The following is a 20694-nucleotide window of genomic DNA, read 5'->3' on the forward strand; positions in this document are numbered from 1 at the left end:
GCTGTCAAAAGTCACCTACCAGAGTTTTAGTCCATGAAAAACATGCATTGGCAGGGCTGTCAGGCCCCCAAAGTTTCAATCTAGAGCATAATTTCAACTTTCTAATCGGCACAACCCCTACGAATCCGGCCCTGTTTACTAAAGTTGACCTCTGACCTCCTTCTCTACCTGATAATCACACAAAAACACCAAACTTCTACTGCCTACAGACACCACAAACATTGATGAAAGTCTGATTTTTCAACACAATTAGAAGGAAGAAACCCTTACCTGTAACATCCAGCTCAGAAATACCAATATATCCCAGAAACAAACCCTCTACAGCTACTTTTACCAAGGGTACCAAACCTATTTCCATGGGCTAAAAGTTGGCCTTCTGCGCCTGCGCGAAATACTGGAGTATCCCCTGCATAGGGCTTCAGGTTCAAGATTGACAAATTTCAATCACTTCACATAGTGCGGGAAAGAGTTGTCGAGCACCATACCAACTTTAGAAGATCTCTGACCTGGAATGGTCCCTTGGGAATACTTTGGGAGACAGGTGTCAGAGTCCTTTCCTTAGAGCTTTGTCAGTGGTCTAAAGGCAATTGAAAGGTCCCATATTATTTAGAAAAAAGTGACATCAACAGGAGAAAAAGTTAAAAGCTGCTCACCCTGGCATAAGGAGATTACTCTTCCACACTTTAACCATCTAAAATTGTATTCAAAAGCTGTCAGGATAGACTTTGAAGCATTCAATGACACCGCATACTGCACTGTCCCCAAAAGACATAAAATCTCTTTTAGATGGCCAAAAATCACTAAAATGGAAGAATCTCTAAATAAACCTGACTCAAATGAGTCAGCCCTGACTCAAATGAGTTACCTTAGGGCTAATTCTTGGCTAGAAAACCAATTTTTGGGGAAATATGAGCCCCAATGGCTCACCTGACACCACCCCCCCCCCCATGCACTCAGTATGCTCTCTCAATAAGTGCTTCAAAGTCAAACCCAAAGCTTTTAGATACAACTTGAGGTGCCTAAATGGATTGAGGGCAGTCTCCTTATGCCAGGTTGGGCACCTTTTGGCATTTCCTCCTCTATATGTCACTTTTTTCTCAATGATATGGGGCCTAACCTTAACCTAAGAACACAGCTATAGCCCTCCTGACACCTGTCTCAAAAAGTACTCCCAGGGGACCATTCCCAGGGGAATGGTCTCCGGGACATCTTTGAAACTTGTGATCTTGCCCGACAACTCTTCCCCACATCATACGAAGTGATTAACGGCTGTCAATCTTGAAGCATGAAATCTCGGCCAAATACTGCAGGCCACAGAAGCGTAATCAAGCTTCCTATCTTAATATATGGCAATCATGTAAGAAAGAAGCTGTCAAAAGTCACCTACCAGAGTTTTAGTCCATGAAAAACATGCATTGGCAGGGCTGTCAGGCCCCCAAAGTTTCAATCTAGAGCATAATTTCAACTTTCTAATCGGCACAACCCCTACGAATCCGGCCCTGTTTACTAAAGTTGACCTCTGACCTCCTTCTCTACCTGATAATCACACAAAAACACCAAACTTCTACTGCCTACAGACACCACAAACATTGATGAAAGTCTGATTTTTCAACACAATTAGAAGGAAGAAACCCTTACCTGTAACATCCAGCTCAGAAATACCAATATATCCCAGAAACAAACCCTCTACAGCTACTTTTACCAAGGGTACCAAACCTATTTCCATGGGCTAAAAGTTGGCCTTCTGCGCCTGCGCGAAATACTGGAGTATCCCCTGCATAGGGCTTCAGGTTCAAGATTGACAAATTTCAATCACTTCACATAGTGCGGGAAAGAGTTGTCGAGCACCATACCAACTTTAGAAGATCTCTGACCTGGAATGGTCCCTTGGGAATACTTTGGGAGACAGGTGTCAGAGTCCTTTCCTTAGAGCTTTGTCAGTGGTCTAAAGGCAATTGAAAGGTCCCATATTATTTAGAAAAAAGTGACATCAACAGGAGAAAAAGTTAAAAGCTGCTCACCCTGGCATAAGGAGATTACTCTTCCACACTTTAACCATCTAAAATTGTATTCAAAAGCTGTCAGGATAGACTTTGAAGCATTCAATGACACCGCATACTGCACTGTCCCCAAAAGACATAAAATCTCTTTTAGATGGCCAAAAATCACTAAAATGGAAGAATCTCTAAATAAACCTGACTCAAATGAGTCAGCCCTGACTCAAATGAGTTACCTTAGGGCTAATTCTTGGCTAGAAAACCAATTTTTGGGGAAATATGAGCCCCAATGGCTCACCTGACACCACCCCCCCCCCCATGCACTCAGTATGCTCTCTCAATAAGTGCTTCAAAGTCAAACCCAAAGCTTTTAGATACAACTTGAGGTGCCTAAATGGATTGAGGGCAGTCTCCTTATGCCAGGTTGGGCACCTTTTGGCATTTCCTCCTCTATATGTCACTTTTTTCTCAATGATATGGGGCCTAACCTTAACCTAAGAACACAGCTATAGCCCTCCTGACACCTGTCTCAAAAAGTACTCCCAGGGGACCATTCCCAGGGGAATGGTCTCCGGGACATCTTTGAAACTTGTGATCTTGCCCGACAACTCTTCCCCACATCATACGAAGTGATTAACGGCTGTCAATCTTGAAGCATGAAATCTCGGCCAAATACTGCAGGCCACAGAAGCGTAATCAAGCTTCCTATCTTAATATATGGCAATCATGTAAGAAAGAAGCTGTCAAAAGTCACCTACCAGAGTTTTAGTCCATGAAAAACATGCATTGGCAGGGCTGTCAGGCCCCCAAAGTTTCAATCTAGAGCATAATTTCAACTTTCTAATCGGCACAACCCCTACGAATCCGGCCCTGTTTACTAAAGTTGACCTCTGACCTCCTTCTCTACCTGATAATCACACAAAAACACCAAACTTCTACTGCCTACAGACACCACAAACATTGATGAAAGTCTGATTTTTCAACACAATTAGAAGGAAGAAACCCTTACCTGTAACATCCAGCTCAGAAATACCAATATATCCCAGAAACAAACCCTCTACAGCTACTTTTACCAAGGGTACCAAACCTATTTCCATGGGCTAAAAGTTGGCCTTCTGCGCCTGCGCGAAATACTGGAGTATCCCCTGCATAGGGCTTCAGGTTCAAGATTGACAAATTTCAATCACTTCACATAGTGCGGGAAAGAGTTGTCGAGCACCATACCAACTTTAGAAGATCTCTGACCTGGAATGGTCCCTTGGGAATACTTTGGGAGACAGGTGTCAGAGTCCTTTCCTTAGAGCTTTGTCAGTGGTCTAAAGGCAATTGAAAGGTCCCATATTATTTAGAAAAAAGTGACATCAACAGGAGAAAAAGTTAAAAGCTGCTCACCCTGGCATAAGGAGATTACTCTTCCACACTTTAACCATCTAAAATTGTATTCAAAAGCTGTCAGGATAGACTTTGAAGCATTCAATGACACCGCATACTGCACTGTCCCCAAAAGACATAAAATCTCTTTTAGATGGCCAAAAATCACTAAAATGGAAGAATCTCTAAATAAACCTGACTCAAATGAGTCAGCCCTGACTCAAATGAGTTACCTTAGGGCTAATTCTTGGCTAGAAAACCAATTTTTGGGGAAATATGAGCCCCAATGGCTCACCTGACACCACCCCCCCCCCCATGCACTCAGTATGCTCTCTCAATAAGTGCTTCAAAGTCAAACCCAAAGCTTTTAGATACAACTTGAGGTGCCTAAATGGATTGAGGGCAGTCTCCTTATGCCAGGTTGGGCACCTTTTGGCATTTCCTCCTCTATATGTCACTTTTTTCTCAATGATATGGGGCCTAACCTTAACCTAAGAACACAGCTATAGCCCTCCTGACACCTGTCTCAAAAAGTACTCCCAGGGGACCATTCCCAGGGGAATGGTCTCCGGGACATCTTTGAAACTTGTGATCTTGCCCGACAACTCTTCCCCACATCATACGAAGTGATTAACGGCTGTCAATCTTGAAGCATGAAATCTCGGCCAAATACTGCAGGCCACAGAAGCGTAATCAAGCTTCCTATCTTAATATATGGCAATCATGTAAGAAAGAAGCTGTCAAAAGTCACCTACCAGAGTTTTAGTCCATGAAAAACATGCATTGGCAGGGCTGTCAGGCCCCCAAAGTTTCAATCTAGAGCATAATTTCAACTTTCTAATCGGCACAACCCCTACGAATCCGGCCCTGTTTACTAAAGTTGACCTCTGACCTCCTTCTCTACCTGATAATCACACAAAAACACCAAACTTCTACTGCCTACAGACACCACAAACATTGATGAAAGTCTGATTTTTCAACACAATTAGAAGGAAGAAACCCTTACCTGTAACATCCAGCTCAGAAATACCAATATATCCCAGAAACAAACCCTCTACAGCTACTTTTACCAAGGGTACCAAACCTATTTCCATGGGCTAAAAGTTGGCCTTCTGCGCCTGCGCGAAATACTGGAGTATCCCCTGCATAGGGCTTCAGGTTCAAGATTGACAAATTTCAATCACTTCACATAGTGCGGGAAAGAGTTGTCGAGCACCATACCAACTTTAGAAGATCTCTGACCTGGAATGGTCCCTTGGGAATACTTTGGGAGACAGGTGTCAGAGTCCTTTCCTTAGAGCTTTGTCAGTGGTCTAAAGGCAATTGAAAGGTCCCATATTATTTAGAAAAAAGTGACATCAACAGGAGAAAAAGTTAAAAGCTGCTCACCCTGGCATAAGGAGATTACTCTTCCACACTTTAACCATCTAAAATTGTATTCAAAAGCTGTCAGGATAGACTTTGAAGCATTCAATGACACCGCATACTGCACTGTCCCCAAAAGACATAAAATCTCTTTTAGATGGCCAAAAATCACTAAAATGGAAGAATCTCTAAATAAACCTGACTCAAATGAGTCAGCCCTGACTCAAATGAGTTACCTTAGGGCTAATTCTTGGCTAGAAAACCAATTTTTGGGGAAATATGAGCCCCAATGGCTCACCTGACACCACCCCCCCCCCCATGCACTCAGTATGCTCTCTCAATAAGTGCTTCAAAGTCAAACCCAAAGCTTTTAGATACAACTTGAGGTGCCTAAATGGATTGAGGGCAGTCTCCTTATGCCAGGTTGGGCACCTTTTGGCATTTCCTCCTCTATATGTCACTTTTTTCTCAATGATATGGGGCCTAACCTTAACCTAAGAACACAGCTATAGCCCTCCTGACACCTGTCTCAAAAAGTACTCCCAGGGGACCATTCCCAGGGGAATGGTCTCCGGGACATCTTTGAAACTTGTGATCTTGCCCGACAACTCTTCCCCACATCATACGAAGTGATTAACGGCTGTCAATCTTGAAGCATGAAATCTCGGCCAAATACTGCAGGCCACAGAAGCGTAATCAAGCTTCCTATCTTAATATATGGCAATCATGTAAGAAAGAAGCTGTCAAAAGTCACCTACCAGAGTTTTAGTCCATGAAAAACATGCATTGGCAGGGCTGTCAGGCCCCCAAAGTTTCAATCTAGAGCATAATTTCAACTTTCTAATCGGCACAACCCCTACGAATCCGGCCCTGTTTACTAAAGTTGACCTCTGACCTCCTTCTCTACCTGATAATCACACAAAAACACCAAACTTCTACTGCCTACAGACACCACAAACATTGATGAAAGTCTGATTTTTCAACACAATTAGAAGGAAGAAACCCTTACCTGTAACATCCAGCTCAGAAATACCAATATATCCCAGAAACAAACCCTCTACAGCTACTTTTACCAAGGGTACCAAACCTATTTCCATGGGCTAAAAGTTGGCCTTCTGCGCCTGCGCGAAATACTGGAGTATCCCCTGCAACTGCCAAACCTCGCGGTCAAACCTCGCGAGGTCTTGTCGTCTCCAGCGAGAGTTCGGCATTCGGTGTCCATTTCCCTCGGCTGTAGGCATGGTGAGTGAATGAGTCCTGTTCTTCTCCATATTTTCTTATTATTCCGAGGCATGTTTGGTCATTTGACGGTAAAATGTAACTGGGGAGGCTTTAAGGATGTTTGGGCTTAAGTCTGTTAAGAACTGCAAAATTAGAAACAGTGGAAAAGCTCCTTAGTTACAGGGTTGTCGGCTGCCGTTTCTGGGAAGTTTGATGTGGTAAGTCGACGCCTGATAATAAACGGTCAGCGGCGGCGCGAGTCTCGGTGTAACAGTCGTCTCCAAAACGTCCGTATGGCCGTTTTCACGTCAAGTTTGTTTCCTGTGGTGTACAAAATTTTGAAACCGTGTATTTTGGGTGAATATTCAGACATTTAAGCCGGCTTGTGTACCCGGCATGGTGGGGTCTGCCTAACGGGAAGGGGGAGGGGGGCGATGAACATGTTTGAAAAATTCCATCCATTCTTGAACATGGTCCCTATGTGGCACATGGGTGGATATAGCTGTCACGTTGCCGGTCTGCTACATCAATAGCCCCTGATGTAAAAATTCATTCAGTCTGCGTCTATTTTTAGATTCCTATAGAAGGATGTGTGCCTTATAATAAGACATCATGAACATCTTGAAAACACATCATAATGTTGTACACAATGGATGTAAATATGATTTTTAGATTCATACCCAGGCTTGCTCTCATGGATCATGACTGAGAATGTAGGCAGGGCATGTCACCACCCCGGCATTTGATTGATTTTGCAGAGCCCACGTGTTGGGCTGTGCCATAGTACTGTCGCCAACCACATGTGGCGTAGAAATTATATTGCTGTCATGATTCCTCCAGTCATAAGTGTTTATGAAAAGACTGCAGACCAGTGCTCAATGTTTAGTTGCATCAATGCCCAGTGGTGCAATGCAGCTACGCAGTGCAGTTGTGAGACTTATTTGTTGCTCGTTAGGTTATACGGAATATTTAGATTGGTGAAGGTCACCATCACATTATATTGTGAAGTGAGTCTCCATGACCTGTCGCTCCATCCTGGGATAGAAATTTGCTCATCCGAACGGATAAAAAATTTCACCAGTTTGTAGAAAAAATCTGAAAAAATTCATGACATGAATTGTATATTTGTAACTTGTAAGCTTAAAATGACAGGTGTAACAGCGGAAATAAAATCAACAACACAGGCTCCCAAACAATGAGTGGGATAGGAGACTGCACTCAGTCTCTGAATGTATTTCAAAAATTATCAACCAGATGGTTTTTCATTGTACTGTACTAACAGTATCTCTTCTTACAAGGAAATTGACACGTACATTTACATAGACTCACTCATAGATAAAAAAGATACAGGACTACTTTTTGTGAAATCCAATCCGAGTCGTGATAGAAATGCTCTAAAATTAAAGGCTGGCTGTCATTTTCCCTGTTTCCATATTTATAACATGACTGGAAGAAAATACCTATTCTTTCACATTCCCAGTTTGGTCAGCTGTTAGTCACAGACTTATAAATATTGGGCAGTTGTGGGGAGGCAACAGCTGCATATATAGCACTGCATGCAGGCCTCTATTTTGCCACATGGACCGACCAATTGTCGTCATTGTGTAAAGTGAATCAAGTTAGTGCCAGTGCCAAAACTAATACCAATGGGAACTGTTTAATAAGAATAAGAATTATAACATGTTACTGGATTGTGTCTTGTGGCAGTAATATTCAATATGGTGTGATAAAAGATCATGTTTTTGTTCAAAACGATGGTAATCTAAAAATTCTACATTGACTCATTATGCAAGAAGGGTGTGAGCAACAGGGTGCAGGGCTCGAAATACTGGGTGCATGTGCACCCAGTGCACCCAATTTTGGAGCTGTGCACCTAATTTTTTACTGTGGGTGCACTGGTGCACCCAAATATTTTCGTACGGTTTAATGTGTAAAGGTATCACTGCACACTAGTAGACAGCATATTCTTGACATCTAAGTGTAAGAAAATAATAAAATCTTTGTTGTAGTACTTGTTTAAGATTTTGATGTTAGAATTTGAGTTAATTTCGGTTTTGAAAGCTTCAAAACTGCATGCCAAGATCGCGTGCCAAACTTTATTTCTTCCGTGGCGTTGATTTTTTTCTTCACCGCTAACGCGCTGGGACCCTTATTCGTCACTAGTTAGTCTTATTGAAATTTTATCGAGAAAATTAATGCACCACAGTAATTTTGTACACATATTAAAAAAAATATTTACTTTGATTGATGATTAATAAATACACTTGTCATTCGAATTATTTCTATTTTTACTTTATTTTTATGGTTATTCCTGTTTTTGACTTTGCAAGTAAAATTTGAAAGCGTATTCCAATAATCACAGTGACCAATATTCATTTAGAAATGTAACATACCATTGTTTCATAAATACAACGGAAATTCTATATTTTCTAATGATATTCCATTGACAACTTTTCTGACTTTTGAAAATTGTCCGTAAGCTCAGAAGAGGAACAATAAGGTTTGTGATTAGGTTTTGCTTACAATAGTTACATTCTACTTTATTTTATGTGGTGCACCCAAAATTTTTTTGGTGCACCCAATTTTTTAGGTTGGGTGCACCAGTGCACCTATTCCCAAAACTGAATTTCGAGCCCTGGGGTGTGTCGTTCCCTTTTTGGCATGCAGTTATAAATGGTTTTACATAGATATCGGATGAGGAAGATTGAAATAGTTCTCATCTGTTGATGAGTGACATCAATAACTGACTCAATAACTTATCAGCAAATTTATACAGATTATAATAACAGAATGGTGTTGAGAAAAATTGGCCATACACTGATACAGCCATCAATTGTAATGGTGAAGAAGTAACATTTCAAACTTGTAGATATTCAAGACTTGTCAATATCAATATGACTCAGGGCTCACTTGGAAATCAGTTACTAGTACTCAGTTACTGCCTTGACAACCCTAAAGATTCATAGATACAAAAATAGAATACATATATTCCCACCCATCAGAATAATTTTTTTGCTGTTTAACTTATAAATATTTATAGCTGCACTTCATTAACTTTGGTTGGGTTTAATTGAGTTCATAAATTTGAAGAGAGGATAGTTGTTTGCTATTGTGTATCTATATTGATTCAGATTTGATTTTAATTGAAATTTCATTGCATGTCACATGAAATATGCCAACATCTACAAATGATTGCGGACACACAACCTCCAGACGCATGGAAGCAAAACCTAAATGTATGTGTACACCAAGGTAACAAGTACTAGTAACAAGTGCTAAGCCTAAAAGCCTAATGTCCTTTGCACCTGTCGACTACAGGATGTGTTTCTGTGGATCCGGCGTCACAAGTCATCCATATTCACGGATGCCAAGGAGTCCACCACAGTGTTTGAACTTAAGAAGATAATCGAGGGCATCATGAAGAAGCCCCCAGAGGACCAGCGCCTGTACAAGGACGACGTAATCCTGGAGGACAACAAGACGCTGGGAGACTGCGGCTTCACCAGTCAGTCGGCAAAGGCTCAGTCACCGGCTACAGTGGGACTGGCCTTCCGGCAAGATGGTACGCAGACTTGTTGATAATCAGTTGATACTGAAGGGTCCTGTGTATATCTCAAATTTGAAGTGAATCACTTTTATCATTGTGGCACAAACATTCTATTCTGAAGAAAGTATATCCATGTACGACGTATAAATAACAAACAATGCTTTAAGTTATAACCATACTTTTGTATCTGTTGGCATGATAAAAAAAAACTGATATTCCTGTCATAGCATTTATTAGCTATTTCTACATTTGTACTACAATACAGTCTATCTTTGGTGAAGGACAATAGATAAGTTATAAGTTACACTTGTATACTGACAACAGCATGCTAGTGATGGCATTTTGACTCGATGGTCTCCATTTGTGCATGAAAAATCTTCTGTGTTGATAGACGACATTACTTGTTCATAGAGGACATCACGTATTGGTAAACCCCATAATTCTCCATCTGTCATTTTATCTTCCAGACGGGGAGTTTGAGAATTTGTTTGTAGCAGCCCTGTCCACTCCTCCAGAGCTGCCCGACGTCATGAAGCCTCAAGATCAACCTGGCACACAAGACCAGAACGTGCAGTGACTGTAGTAACTCTTGTAGAAAGGCGCCCCGTCCCTGTGGTGACGCCAAAATAATCTGGGCTGGCTGAATGCAGAGGTTTTGCTACGAGCATAGATTATGATCAGTTTGTCATATCCAAAAGTAGCATACAATGTAAAAGCCCTCTGTAAGGTACTAGCTTTCAAATCGGCCCTTTACCCAAACATGTGCCCCTCCTTTGGGGTGGGAGGGAGAACTTTCTGTTTCCAAGTGTTAAGTTAGAGAATTTGTTCTAAGGATGTTTAGTAGTAGCAATCCTTATCATGTCCAGACTTGTTCCAAACTATAAACATTTGTAGCTGAAGCTGTGCTACTTAAAGTGATATACATATAACCTTTTGGCAACAGTAGAATTTTAAGATGATGATTCAAGGGACAATACTGTACGAAGCTACCCACATCTTGTGCCTATTACAACTAAAACAGGACGCAACGTTAGTTGTTACCCACAATGCACACCCTTTGCCACCAACAAGCTCTAGTCATAGTAACAAAATATGCCACAGGTTTAGTTGACCAAAGAGAGTACACGTGCTGATTTTAGAGTGCTTGATAAATGAATCTTTGTTCTCTGTATTTAGAAGTAATGTCAGCATTGGGGGTAGTAGTTTTCTTAAGTGTCCTACAGCTTGCCAGTTTGGTAAAGCTGAAATGTGTTGGTACTGTACATAGTCACGCTCATGCTAGGATGCAAACTCATTTTGTGCTTGAAGCATACATGTATGTAGATTAAGACTTTCAGCCATTTTGCAGATTGGAAGAAAATTGGAGTCTTTATCATCTACCTGAAAATTATCAGTCTGGTGGTTTTTGCCCTTACCACATGCAGTAAAATACCTGATATACACAGGATTGTAGAAGTGCTACAGCCACAGACTGGCTGCAGATTGGTGTAGTTTTCAGCATAGGCAAGGGAGAAACGGCAATATGGCTAAAGTGGGTGTCTCACTGAACCACACGTCAGCTATCGCCCACTGTAAGAATGTCTGACGCAATTTTTGTGAGATACCTGCTTTACGTCAGATCCCGTTTTTGTAGACCTTGGAACAATTGTCAGTTTTGCAATTCAAGAATGGTTTTGTGAAAGCATACTGATAATGTTGTGAGAATGTCTTGCAGATTTGATATTGTTTAAACAACCAATAGACGTCATGGGTTCAAAGGAAATGAAATATAATAGACACACCACTGAGCATTCTATTGCGTAACTGTCGCTGTACAGTTATTTGGTCAATAGTAATGCTCACAGAGTACCAACTAGCTGATGTTGCTCCTCATAGTAAATACTCTTCTGTTGAGGGTATAGGGATTGATGTAATGGGTTAGGGGAAAATGTTGTTTCTTTTTTTTTTATCTAGTAGGTTCTTGTACAAGGGACTATTTCCCATGGATTTAATGGTTATGATAGGTAGTGGTGGTAAGAAATATATGTTTTTGTTCATTTGTGCTGGAAAACTGTATGTTATTTGGTGTGTCTGCTATATATTAGGTAACTGCATCTAAATCAGCTGAAAATTTAGTGAGGCAGAGTATGGTAGGGGATCATCTTGTTTTATTGTTATCACAATAACTATCAGGTAGCTTTCCATGCTTTTTCTTTCACTCCCCTAAATTCAGGCACTCCTAGCTGTAGATCCACAATGTAAAAAGACATTTCTTCATGTAGCTGCTTTTTTGAGATGACTATATTGATGGATGTCTGTTATTTGGTGATTTGTTTTACTGTAAAAGCATGTTGTGCATGATTTATTGAAGATTTCCACTGGAAGTATCCATGTCAGGTAATCTTATTTACTGTATGGCTAATAATATCTTCTTGTAACTGAAGCACAATAAATTTTGCCTTCCTGTGGAAAGAAATGTGATGGGTCCTTTCAGCTACCTTTTATTGGAACATTAGGCCACGGCAAGTAGATTTTAAGGATGATATCAGTGCACTCATTGATTTTCGCCTGGTTTGTGAAAAAAAAACAGGACAAGAAAATACATCGGGTGGTAGCCTTGAGTATACTTCTGCAAGTGACATTATAGTTTGGTAGTTGTAGAAGTGACACAAGTGCTGTAACCTGGATTTTCTGTACTGGTACCCACCCCAATACATGACATTTTCTATCACACATCCAAGCAAAAGAAACTTCAGAATTGTACCTGACTCTTATTGAGCCACAAGATTCAAATTGTTGGGTTATCAGCTTTTCCCAAAGCTTCTTTCTCTTGGTATTACCCTTTATCTGTTGTATTCAGGAGTATCTAAAACTGCTATCTTTTGCTGACACTCTGCTTTACAGACAATAACACACCTCAAAAAACAAAATTCAATCTACAGCAGTGCAGAGTTATAGTGTAAACTTGCACATTTCTGCCATTACACATGTACAAATTGCCATTACATGTACATAACAGAAATATTCTGAATTCTGTTCAGTCAGGTACACAATCACAATACATGTACATACTAAGTAAACTTCATAGTAAATGAGGCCTAGGAAAATTTAATGTTGTTTCCGACAACAGTCCTGAAAATAAAAGGGCCGGTGGGTAGGTTTTCATAGATTTTGGCCGGAGTGATCCAACAAATTGTAAGACTGAAATGCATCAGGAGTTCAGGACACTGGTACCTTCAACATCATAGATACATGTATTATGCAGGGTGTCAACATTAAGGGGACAGTTTGATGCAAAAGAAATGTAGAGTCAGTTCAGAAATGCCCCTTGTCAGCAGTTGACCCCAAAAAGGCTAGGGTTGACGGGTTTTGCAAGGGGTAACCGGAAACAACACATCTTTCCTAGGCCTAAAGTCTAAATTCACACGCTTGCAAAAATAGAATCACTATAACTAAAGTATAAGACCTGAGGTATGTATATAAAGATGGATACAGACAGAACACTACGCTAAGTCAAAGCAGTGACCCTAGCAGTTCTTACATATTTATCACCACACTGTATTATCCTTCTAAAAGTTTAAAACCAAGCACACAGACCATTTATTATTATAGGTATGTACTTCCCAATCAACGTTCTTGTTTTAAATTCTTGTACGTGCTGCATGCGATTTCTGCCACTTAAGAGGCAATGATAATAGTGACTATACAAGACTAACTAAACATTATAACAAAATTCATCACACAAACACTCAGTTGCACTTCTCACAGTACAATACCAATATTATGAACTAAGAAACACACAACGATACAACAGAAAATAAAATTCAAAATAACAGCCAGTGCTACCATACTCAAGTAATACATACCTGGCCCAGTAGATATACTATGTGCACATGCAACTTTTACATGCTGCAGTGTTAGACAATGTTGTTAAAGGGGGGGCATGTCACTGGACTGTGGCAAATTGCCCTTGGCAATTGCGCTAGCCTGTGTTTACACAAGCTCTCGCTGGCAGAAGTTTATGACCTCTAGGGTACGGTATCTGTCGGGCCGGCCGCTAGGAGCGCGTTGTAGTCAGACTAGCAATTGCACCAACGTTGCGAATTTTCGCCTATTCTCCCTTGCGGTCACAGTGACACCTTTACAAACAAAATGGCCGTGCCCGGAATGTCCCAGTCTGTTACTTTCTGGTCCAAATCAGGATCTTGCAAGTGTAGTCACTGAATTAAAAGCTAATGCACAATGATTAAGATTCATCAAAATCAGACTTGGAGTGATTGCGCAGTGTGGCACCCATTTGAACCATTTTGCCAATTGTAAATTAGAATTTTTGATTGGTGCTAGTTGGTGTTGGTTTGTGCCACTTTGCAAATGCCTTTCACAATTCGGCGCAATTTTGTGCAGTCCAGTGAGATACCTACTTAGTAAGTACGTTCTGTATCCAATACATAAGTCTACCGAAGGCACGTGTAAAGTACAGTATTATATTTGTCTATGTGTAAAAGTATATAGTTTTGTACTGTAAAATACATAGAAATGGAGACTGCATGGTGAAATTTCAATTCATCAATCGGTGAAATTTCTTTTTTCAAAGGCAGTTTTGACAGCAGCTTGGCAAGGACAATAAGAACAAAATACCATAAATTCATTTAAGTATGCACTACCTAATAATTTTGCAGCATGGGAAAATTATATATCTTTGAGTTTGCCGTTGTAACAACAATAGCAATCTGAGTAAAAACAGCATAACTTCCTTTCAGTGTAATACACCAGCTTCACGGGTGCACTATTTTGCTTGACAAGTTAAAATGCAGCACTTAAACTTACTAGAAAATTATTAGTGTTTTTCCAACTTTAAAGGTGACCACTATTTCAACGGTTTTAAGGCCATGATCAATGGACAAAGAGTATGAGTTTTAAACAAAAACAAGAATCTAGACAATAAAGAGGCATATCAAGCCCTTTTGTCAGGATCTTGGTCTGTCCTCTGTAGTAGATCATTGATAGCCGCAATATTTGCCCTGAGTCTGCCCTCAAACACCTTCAGGTCTTCAATGATCTGCTCCTCGGACTGTCCAGGCTTGTTCCCCCCCACGGTCTGAAGGAAGTCTGACCGGTAAGGCACTGCTTTGATGGCGAGCTAAAGGAAGAAATATCAAAGAATCACTTCACCAGTTAGGGTTAAAAGTTTAAGTCTTTCCCGCACCACACATGGTGGTGCCTATGGCAGCGCCCATCTCAGATTCGAAGCCTTTAATTGGGCCACACAACTTTGTGCAAGTCACTACAGCAGGGGGCTCGTCCGCTGGTAGTGATGTGTGTGTGTGTTTAGCTTCCAAAATACTGAGTTTGCGCCACAACCTCTTCACCTTAGGCTTAAAACCATTGCCAACTTAAATGCATAAAGGCGCACAGTTCTTGCTTGAAAATCGATTAGCAGCCGAGTCTGCAAGCTTTAGTAAATGTTGTTTTTGGCAGTATCATACTCTTGGGGTTCTTTCGATCATTGCATGTTTTTTATGTAATGTTAGCAAGTCAACCCTTTTGGTATGTTTTTAGATACAGGATGATAGCATCATAATGATATTAGGCCATGTTGATTTACTTTAGTATATGAATGACATCCGCACTTACATCAATCAAGGAGGTTATACAACCTACTTGCATCAATTTTCGTCCGTTTAAAAAAAAAAGGACTTGAAGTTGTAGACCATACTGTAAACTGTACATTTATGAGAATACAGTCATATGCTGTACATTGCCAAAAAAAATATTTTTCAAAATGGATACTAATGTTGTAGAATGTCAAAGTCAAAACTGAAAAATCTAAAAATAGTTTTGTTCATCGTTCCTCACCACGTAGATTTCATAGTTCATACTGGAGGCACTTTTTTTGGTCTTGTATCAGTTTTGGGGTCCGCAGGGGATGTCATCCATATAATCAAATCAACATGGCCATACTTACATTGATGAGTTTTTGCAGCATCCATGGGTGGAACTTCTTGATGCTGTCTTTGTACGCCTTTTGGATACAGGGACACAGGTTGTTTCCTTCACTGTCAGAAGCAATGACGTTCTTAACCATTTCATGGATATATTCTAAACCCCTGAAAAACAGTACAAAGAAGATACATAATTATCTGATTTACTCAATAGATGGATTGATCGATCGATTGATCAATCAATCCATCAATCTGGTTCAATACATAGTAAACTAGAAAGACAACATTTGTGAGAGCAAATACAGCATATTTTTCCCATTTCCCTCCCAATGCAAAAAATTGACTGTCCCAAAATCACCCCAGTACTGAAAATTCTACCTAAAAGTGGACTACTTGCAAAGTCAAACCAGTCCGAAATGGACCTTGTGTCCCCCCATGCAAGAATGGACTTTCACAGGAATTTCCATGCATAATGGACAATTCAGAAAACATCTCTATTAAAAAAAGAACTTTTGTGTAATCACCCAAGTCCAAAATTCAATTTTAAAAAATCCCCCCACTCAAGAACAGACTTTTCAAGCGGCACTCTCTTGTAAAACGTCCAGTCCAAAATTGCCACGGCCCGAAAACCTAGTAAGATCACCCGGATTCAAAATACAGTGATCGCAATTTGACCCTCTTAAAGAATGGACTCTCTCAAATGCAAATTTTTGGTCTTAACTGACCAAAATATCCTGTGGTGTATGCCAAAATTGCAAATATAAGTTCAGTTAGGCATTTCCATATTGAATTTAAGGACATTAGGTTTGAATACAACTTACAAGGACACATGATTATTCATTTTTGATTGGTTGCCGAAAAAATTCAATCAATGGGCGTGCCACCTGCAAGTGCGATACATCAGGCCAGATGGGGCTTGGGGTCACTGACCTTTAGGTTGTGTTGTGTTGTGTTGTTTGGGGTCACTGACCTTTAGGTTGTGTTGTGTTGTTTTGTTACTGCCAGGGAAGCGGACGTTGGGAGCGGACTTAAGCTAACAAGGCTGAAACTTTGACCAAATCAGCTGCAATTTGTAGTGGTAGTAATAAGAAGTGACGCTCCATGTCAATGTTTTTTTATCACTAAGGTCATTGATCTTTGTTTTATGTAATGTCCTCAGTACGTTGTTCCATATCTTTTCGGCATTGTATGACACAGCTTTTAAGTTTTTTTTTTAAATCATTAGTTTCGCGCTGCTAACATTTGTGAATACGGGCATCCATAGAACTATAATTCTTCTTCTGAGTTGATGTTTATTTGGAAATTACACGGCCACTTTTTCCTGCCATGGCATGTGCATCATACAAAAGAAACAAAAAACATACATGATTGAGAGCTTCAAAATATCATTTGCACATGATATGAATGCATGCAAGTTGGTCACACCCAGTCAATGGCAGTCATACATGATGCAATGACAAAACCATGAAACCAATGCCAGAGGAACATAGTATTCGGGTGGGAGTGCAGTTTTAAAAAGATTCTCTGGGTTGAAAAGTCAGGGCTGTCGACAAAGTTGCTGGAGGCATTGATATAGAAAATCCGCCCTTTCATACCTGCAAGATCAAGATATCAAACATTCAATGAATGACTTTTTGACTTAGCTTGCTAGAGATGCTCACAAACCCTAGCCTGGGTGCCATCCTCTGTAGTAAACGCTGGCTCAAACTTTTTGCTTGCTAAACCTGACGGAGTAAGTGAAAAGATTGAGCCAGCAGTTACTAAGGTGGATGTTACCTGGGTAACACAAACCCACATAATAGCCAACCAATGACTGGGTTAGCCCGGTAAAATTATACTAAAAACACCCATGGCTACTCATACCTTTTCAGCCATAGCAGGGCATCGATTGCATAACCAGGTTTCCCTCCATTCTCTTCCAGCTCCTGTTCCACTATGTCCGTCAGGGTCTTGTACTTTTCCTTGTCAGTCTCATACTTCTTCCTAACTTTCTAAGGAAGACAAGAAACAGAGACGGCTTCACATTCGCTCCTATCGGCGGAATCTTTAACTCTTTCTGAGAGATCAAATATGAAGACATTGTAAAAAAGTATGTTTCAGGACATCCAATGACAAGAATAGGACAAACTGTAAACAGAATAGCCAAACATTTTTTCAGAGTAATAGTAGTTAAATATAGTAGTATCAAGTATTTAATTATATTGCTGCACATGGTGCTTTATGTGTTATATATAGGGGGTGCTGAGATCTTTCATATGAATTGTTCAACTTGAAGGTCATAATAAGGCCACACCAATTTAATTTCTTGGTTAACAGATTTTTAATTTTAGAAGAAAAAAAATCATGAAAACAGAAGGCTGGGGTGAAAACTTGCACCTGACCCTGTTCACTCCCTGATACTGTGTGCACCAAAAAAACATTCCTCTGAGATTCTGTTTTCATATTGTTTTTCCAATCTAGCATTCAAATTTTTTTTATTTTATTCCGTTAACCAAGAAAATGAATTGGTGTGGCCTAATGACAAATCACTCTGTCAGATGGAGCCATAAAGAGATTTCATTATCTGAACCTGGAGGGACAGAACAAACATAACATGTAATGCCCTTACTCTCCATTGGCCAATCATATTCAAGTTTACTGTATGCAAAACACTCTCTGTTTGTCCTTTGTCAACATGTGGGTCACAAAAGTTCCTCATTCAAGTTCTTATTGAAATTTTGTTTGTTTGGTGTAACCAGGCTTATCAAAGCGAGCCTCACTATCATAGACTGATCCTGGCTGTCCATCAGAATTACATGCAGTTCAACCAATGACAGAATGGCAGTTAGCTGTGGTATCAATGAGATGACTAAGACATGTTTGTAAAATATTAGAATTTTATGCTATGTCCTTTAGTTTGTCTCTCTACGTTTTGAAGGAGGTGGGCAGGACTACAGGATCAGTCTATCGGCTCCCACTTTGTAAATAAACCAATCAATCAATACAGCTTAAACAATTGGTGCAGACTGATGTCCACAATATGAACAACAAGTCAATCTTGACACAATGGCATTCTGCCTGATTTAATTGCGCTTATAGCAGCCGCCCCGTAATCGGTCAACCGGGGAGGGGCCATCACAGCCCTGGACAGCTGGAGTTTGGGTTATACAGACTTAATGGCACTAATGAAATGGATGACCTAATTGTCAAACTTTAGGTCAGCCCTCTGATTATATATATTTTGCCAAAATGACTAAAATTCAATTATAAGATTACGAGTGTCAAGATTTAGGAACATGAGGCTCTAGATCTTAACACATGACTGACCAGTTGCCATAGAAACCACAGAACCCACATCAAACAAAACTATCTGGTCCCAATCTAAAGATCACAGGGTAAACATTAGATAGAGTGATAAGCCCTAGTAACAATGGTATAAATAGAGCTTAATCCATATCAGATTTAGCCAGCATATACATACATGTGCTAACTATATAATATATAGCTTAAAGGAGTATAATTGTGACACTTGACTACCTCTATATTCCCACTGACATCAGCCTTAGCCATCGCAAATGTTGTTGGTCCCAACATATCTGAAATGACATGAAAAAATGGACATGAGTCAACAGAAATGAATGTAAGTTGTGATTCATATACATTGTACATGTACTAGTATATTGTAGCTCCAGGTGTTATTGGTTTAAGTGTTGTACATACATGTAGTCTTGACCTAAATGATGGGTGTTATACATGATACACTTTGTGAAACTGGAACCCAGGCTGTGTTGTTAGTGACATGAGTCTTTATGTAATTCAACTGGTGCATGAGAGACAACGTTGGCGTCGTGGTGGTGAAATGGCAGGGTGTCCTGGGGTCGAATCTGGGTCCCTTACAATACATGCTCCGTTGACGCTGTGCCTTTGGGAAAGGCACTTTAAACGAATGTCCTTGAACTTCACTCAGGTGAAAATGAGTACCTAGCTTTGGTTAGGGACGATGTATGGAGGTCTCGTATTTGAGGAGAGCCACACCACGGAGGTAAAAATAAAAGAACCCACCACACTTAACGAAATGAGTAGGGGATCATCCTGGTGTGAGTGGATCAAATAAATTTGTCTCCGAAATGCAGCATCTACTTTTTACATGTAGTACAAACCTGGTGTGTTATGCCATGATGAGGAAGTTTACCGGGTATTCAAATTACAAACAAACAATTGCAATTTACAGTGGAAAGGTGGTGTAGCCGTTGTTTAACTCAATTGATATTCAAATTAGTGGATCAAATCATTGATTACTTATGTAAACCAATCTTTAGCGTCTGATTTTTGCCTGCCACTGCGTCACTGTGACCTCATTGTGATTGCTTGTATACCATTGTCATTCGCTAGTGGAGGTGGCTCAGTAGACTAATCCAGTATGTAAACTTGCTACAGACTCAGGCAACTTGTGTAGCACATAAGCCTTAATTGATAATGATATGCAAATAGGGCGCCATAGTAGTAATTAAGCCAAACAAAATACTAGTAGTAAGGTCTATTATAAAGCTGTTCTCCTGTAGCAAATCATCCGCCCTTTATTCAGCACCTGAAAGAGTCTGTCAGACTCACAACTGTAGAACGACCTGTCGGACGTGCGTTGTCAGCTACCATGGCAAAATATAAATCACGCACTGTGAAACAAGCAAACAACAAGGAAATTAAACGGGCCTCTTTGAAACGTTGCAAGTACACAGCAAATTCACGGAAAATACAATTGGTTTATGTAGTCATATCTGAAGAAGTCTATATCCCCACTCGTCTGGACACTGTGTGGCCTTTTATATAAACCAGGGAGAGTGGAAAAGCTTGTAACGTAATCTGCTGTACAACTGCATGTATGCCGCTGAGTCACAGTCATACGAGTATAAACGTATTTATAAAACGTTACTTACCGAAGAAAGGTAACAATCTCAAGCTAGCCAAAAGAAACGGCTCGGTCTCCACTTTCCCGTCTTCAGGCACTGACTGGAACTGGTGTTCGTAATCGGTAAAGAACGCCATAACTATGTCTTAAAGAAGGGCAAACAAGGAGCAAATCTTCCTGTCTTGTCCAGCGCCTCCACGTCGTCGCAACCTTTGACCTGTATACAAAGATGCAAACCGCTGCAACATGCAGCTTTTTGTATGACATCTATGAATTACGCTCCTATAAGGTATTTGTCTCAAAAAAATAATCCAAAGAAATAGATATTTTTACAAGATGATTATTTATTATATTTGAGGAGTCTTTAACCATTCTACTGGTAAGTCT

At 40.2% G+C, this 20694-nt stretch overlaps 2 protein-coding genes across 2 annotated transcripts; one reads left to right on the forward strand and one right to left on the reverse strand.

Annotated features, from left to right (window-relative positions):
• The first annotated feature begins 5886 nt into the window (after positions 1 to 5886).
• On the forward strand, positions 5887 to 11956 carry LOC136438573 (elongin-B-like). Its single transcript, XM_066433431.1, has 3 exons — positions 5887 to 5975; positions 9273 to 9516; positions 9969 to 11956. Exons 1-3 carry the CDS (start codon positions 5973 to 5975, stop codon positions 10076 to 10078), a joined length of 357 nt encoding a protein of 118 aa, XP_066289528.1. The 5' UTR covers positions 5887 to 5972; the 3' UTR covers positions 10079 to 11956.
• Positions 11957 to 12084: 128 nt separating this feature from the next.
• Positions 12085 to 20541, reverse strand: LOC136438567 (glycolipid transfer protein-like). Its single transcript, XM_066433419.1, has 5 exons — positions 20336 to 20541; positions 18939 to 18997; positions 17286 to 17413; positions 15446 to 15587; positions 12085 to 14620 (listed from the first exon to the last, which is right to left on the reverse strand). The coding sequence occupies exons 1-5, from the start codon at positions 20442 to 20444 to the stop codon at positions 14435 to 14437; spliced, it is 624 nt and encodes a 207-aa protein (XP_066289516.1). The 5' UTR covers positions 20445 to 20541; the 3' UTR covers positions 12085 to 14434.
• Between the last annotated feature and the right edge of the window lie 153 nt (positions 20542 to 20694).

This window comes from Branchiostoma lanceolatum, chromosome 1 (genome assembly GCF_035083965.1).
Source record: "Branchiostoma lanceolatum isolate klBraLanc5 chromosome 1, klBraLanc5.hap2, whole genome shotgun sequence".
NCBI classification, from domain to species: domain Eukaryota; kingdom Metazoa; phylum Chordata; class Leptocardii; order Amphioxiformes; family Branchiostomatidae; genus Branchiostoma; species Branchiostoma lanceolatum.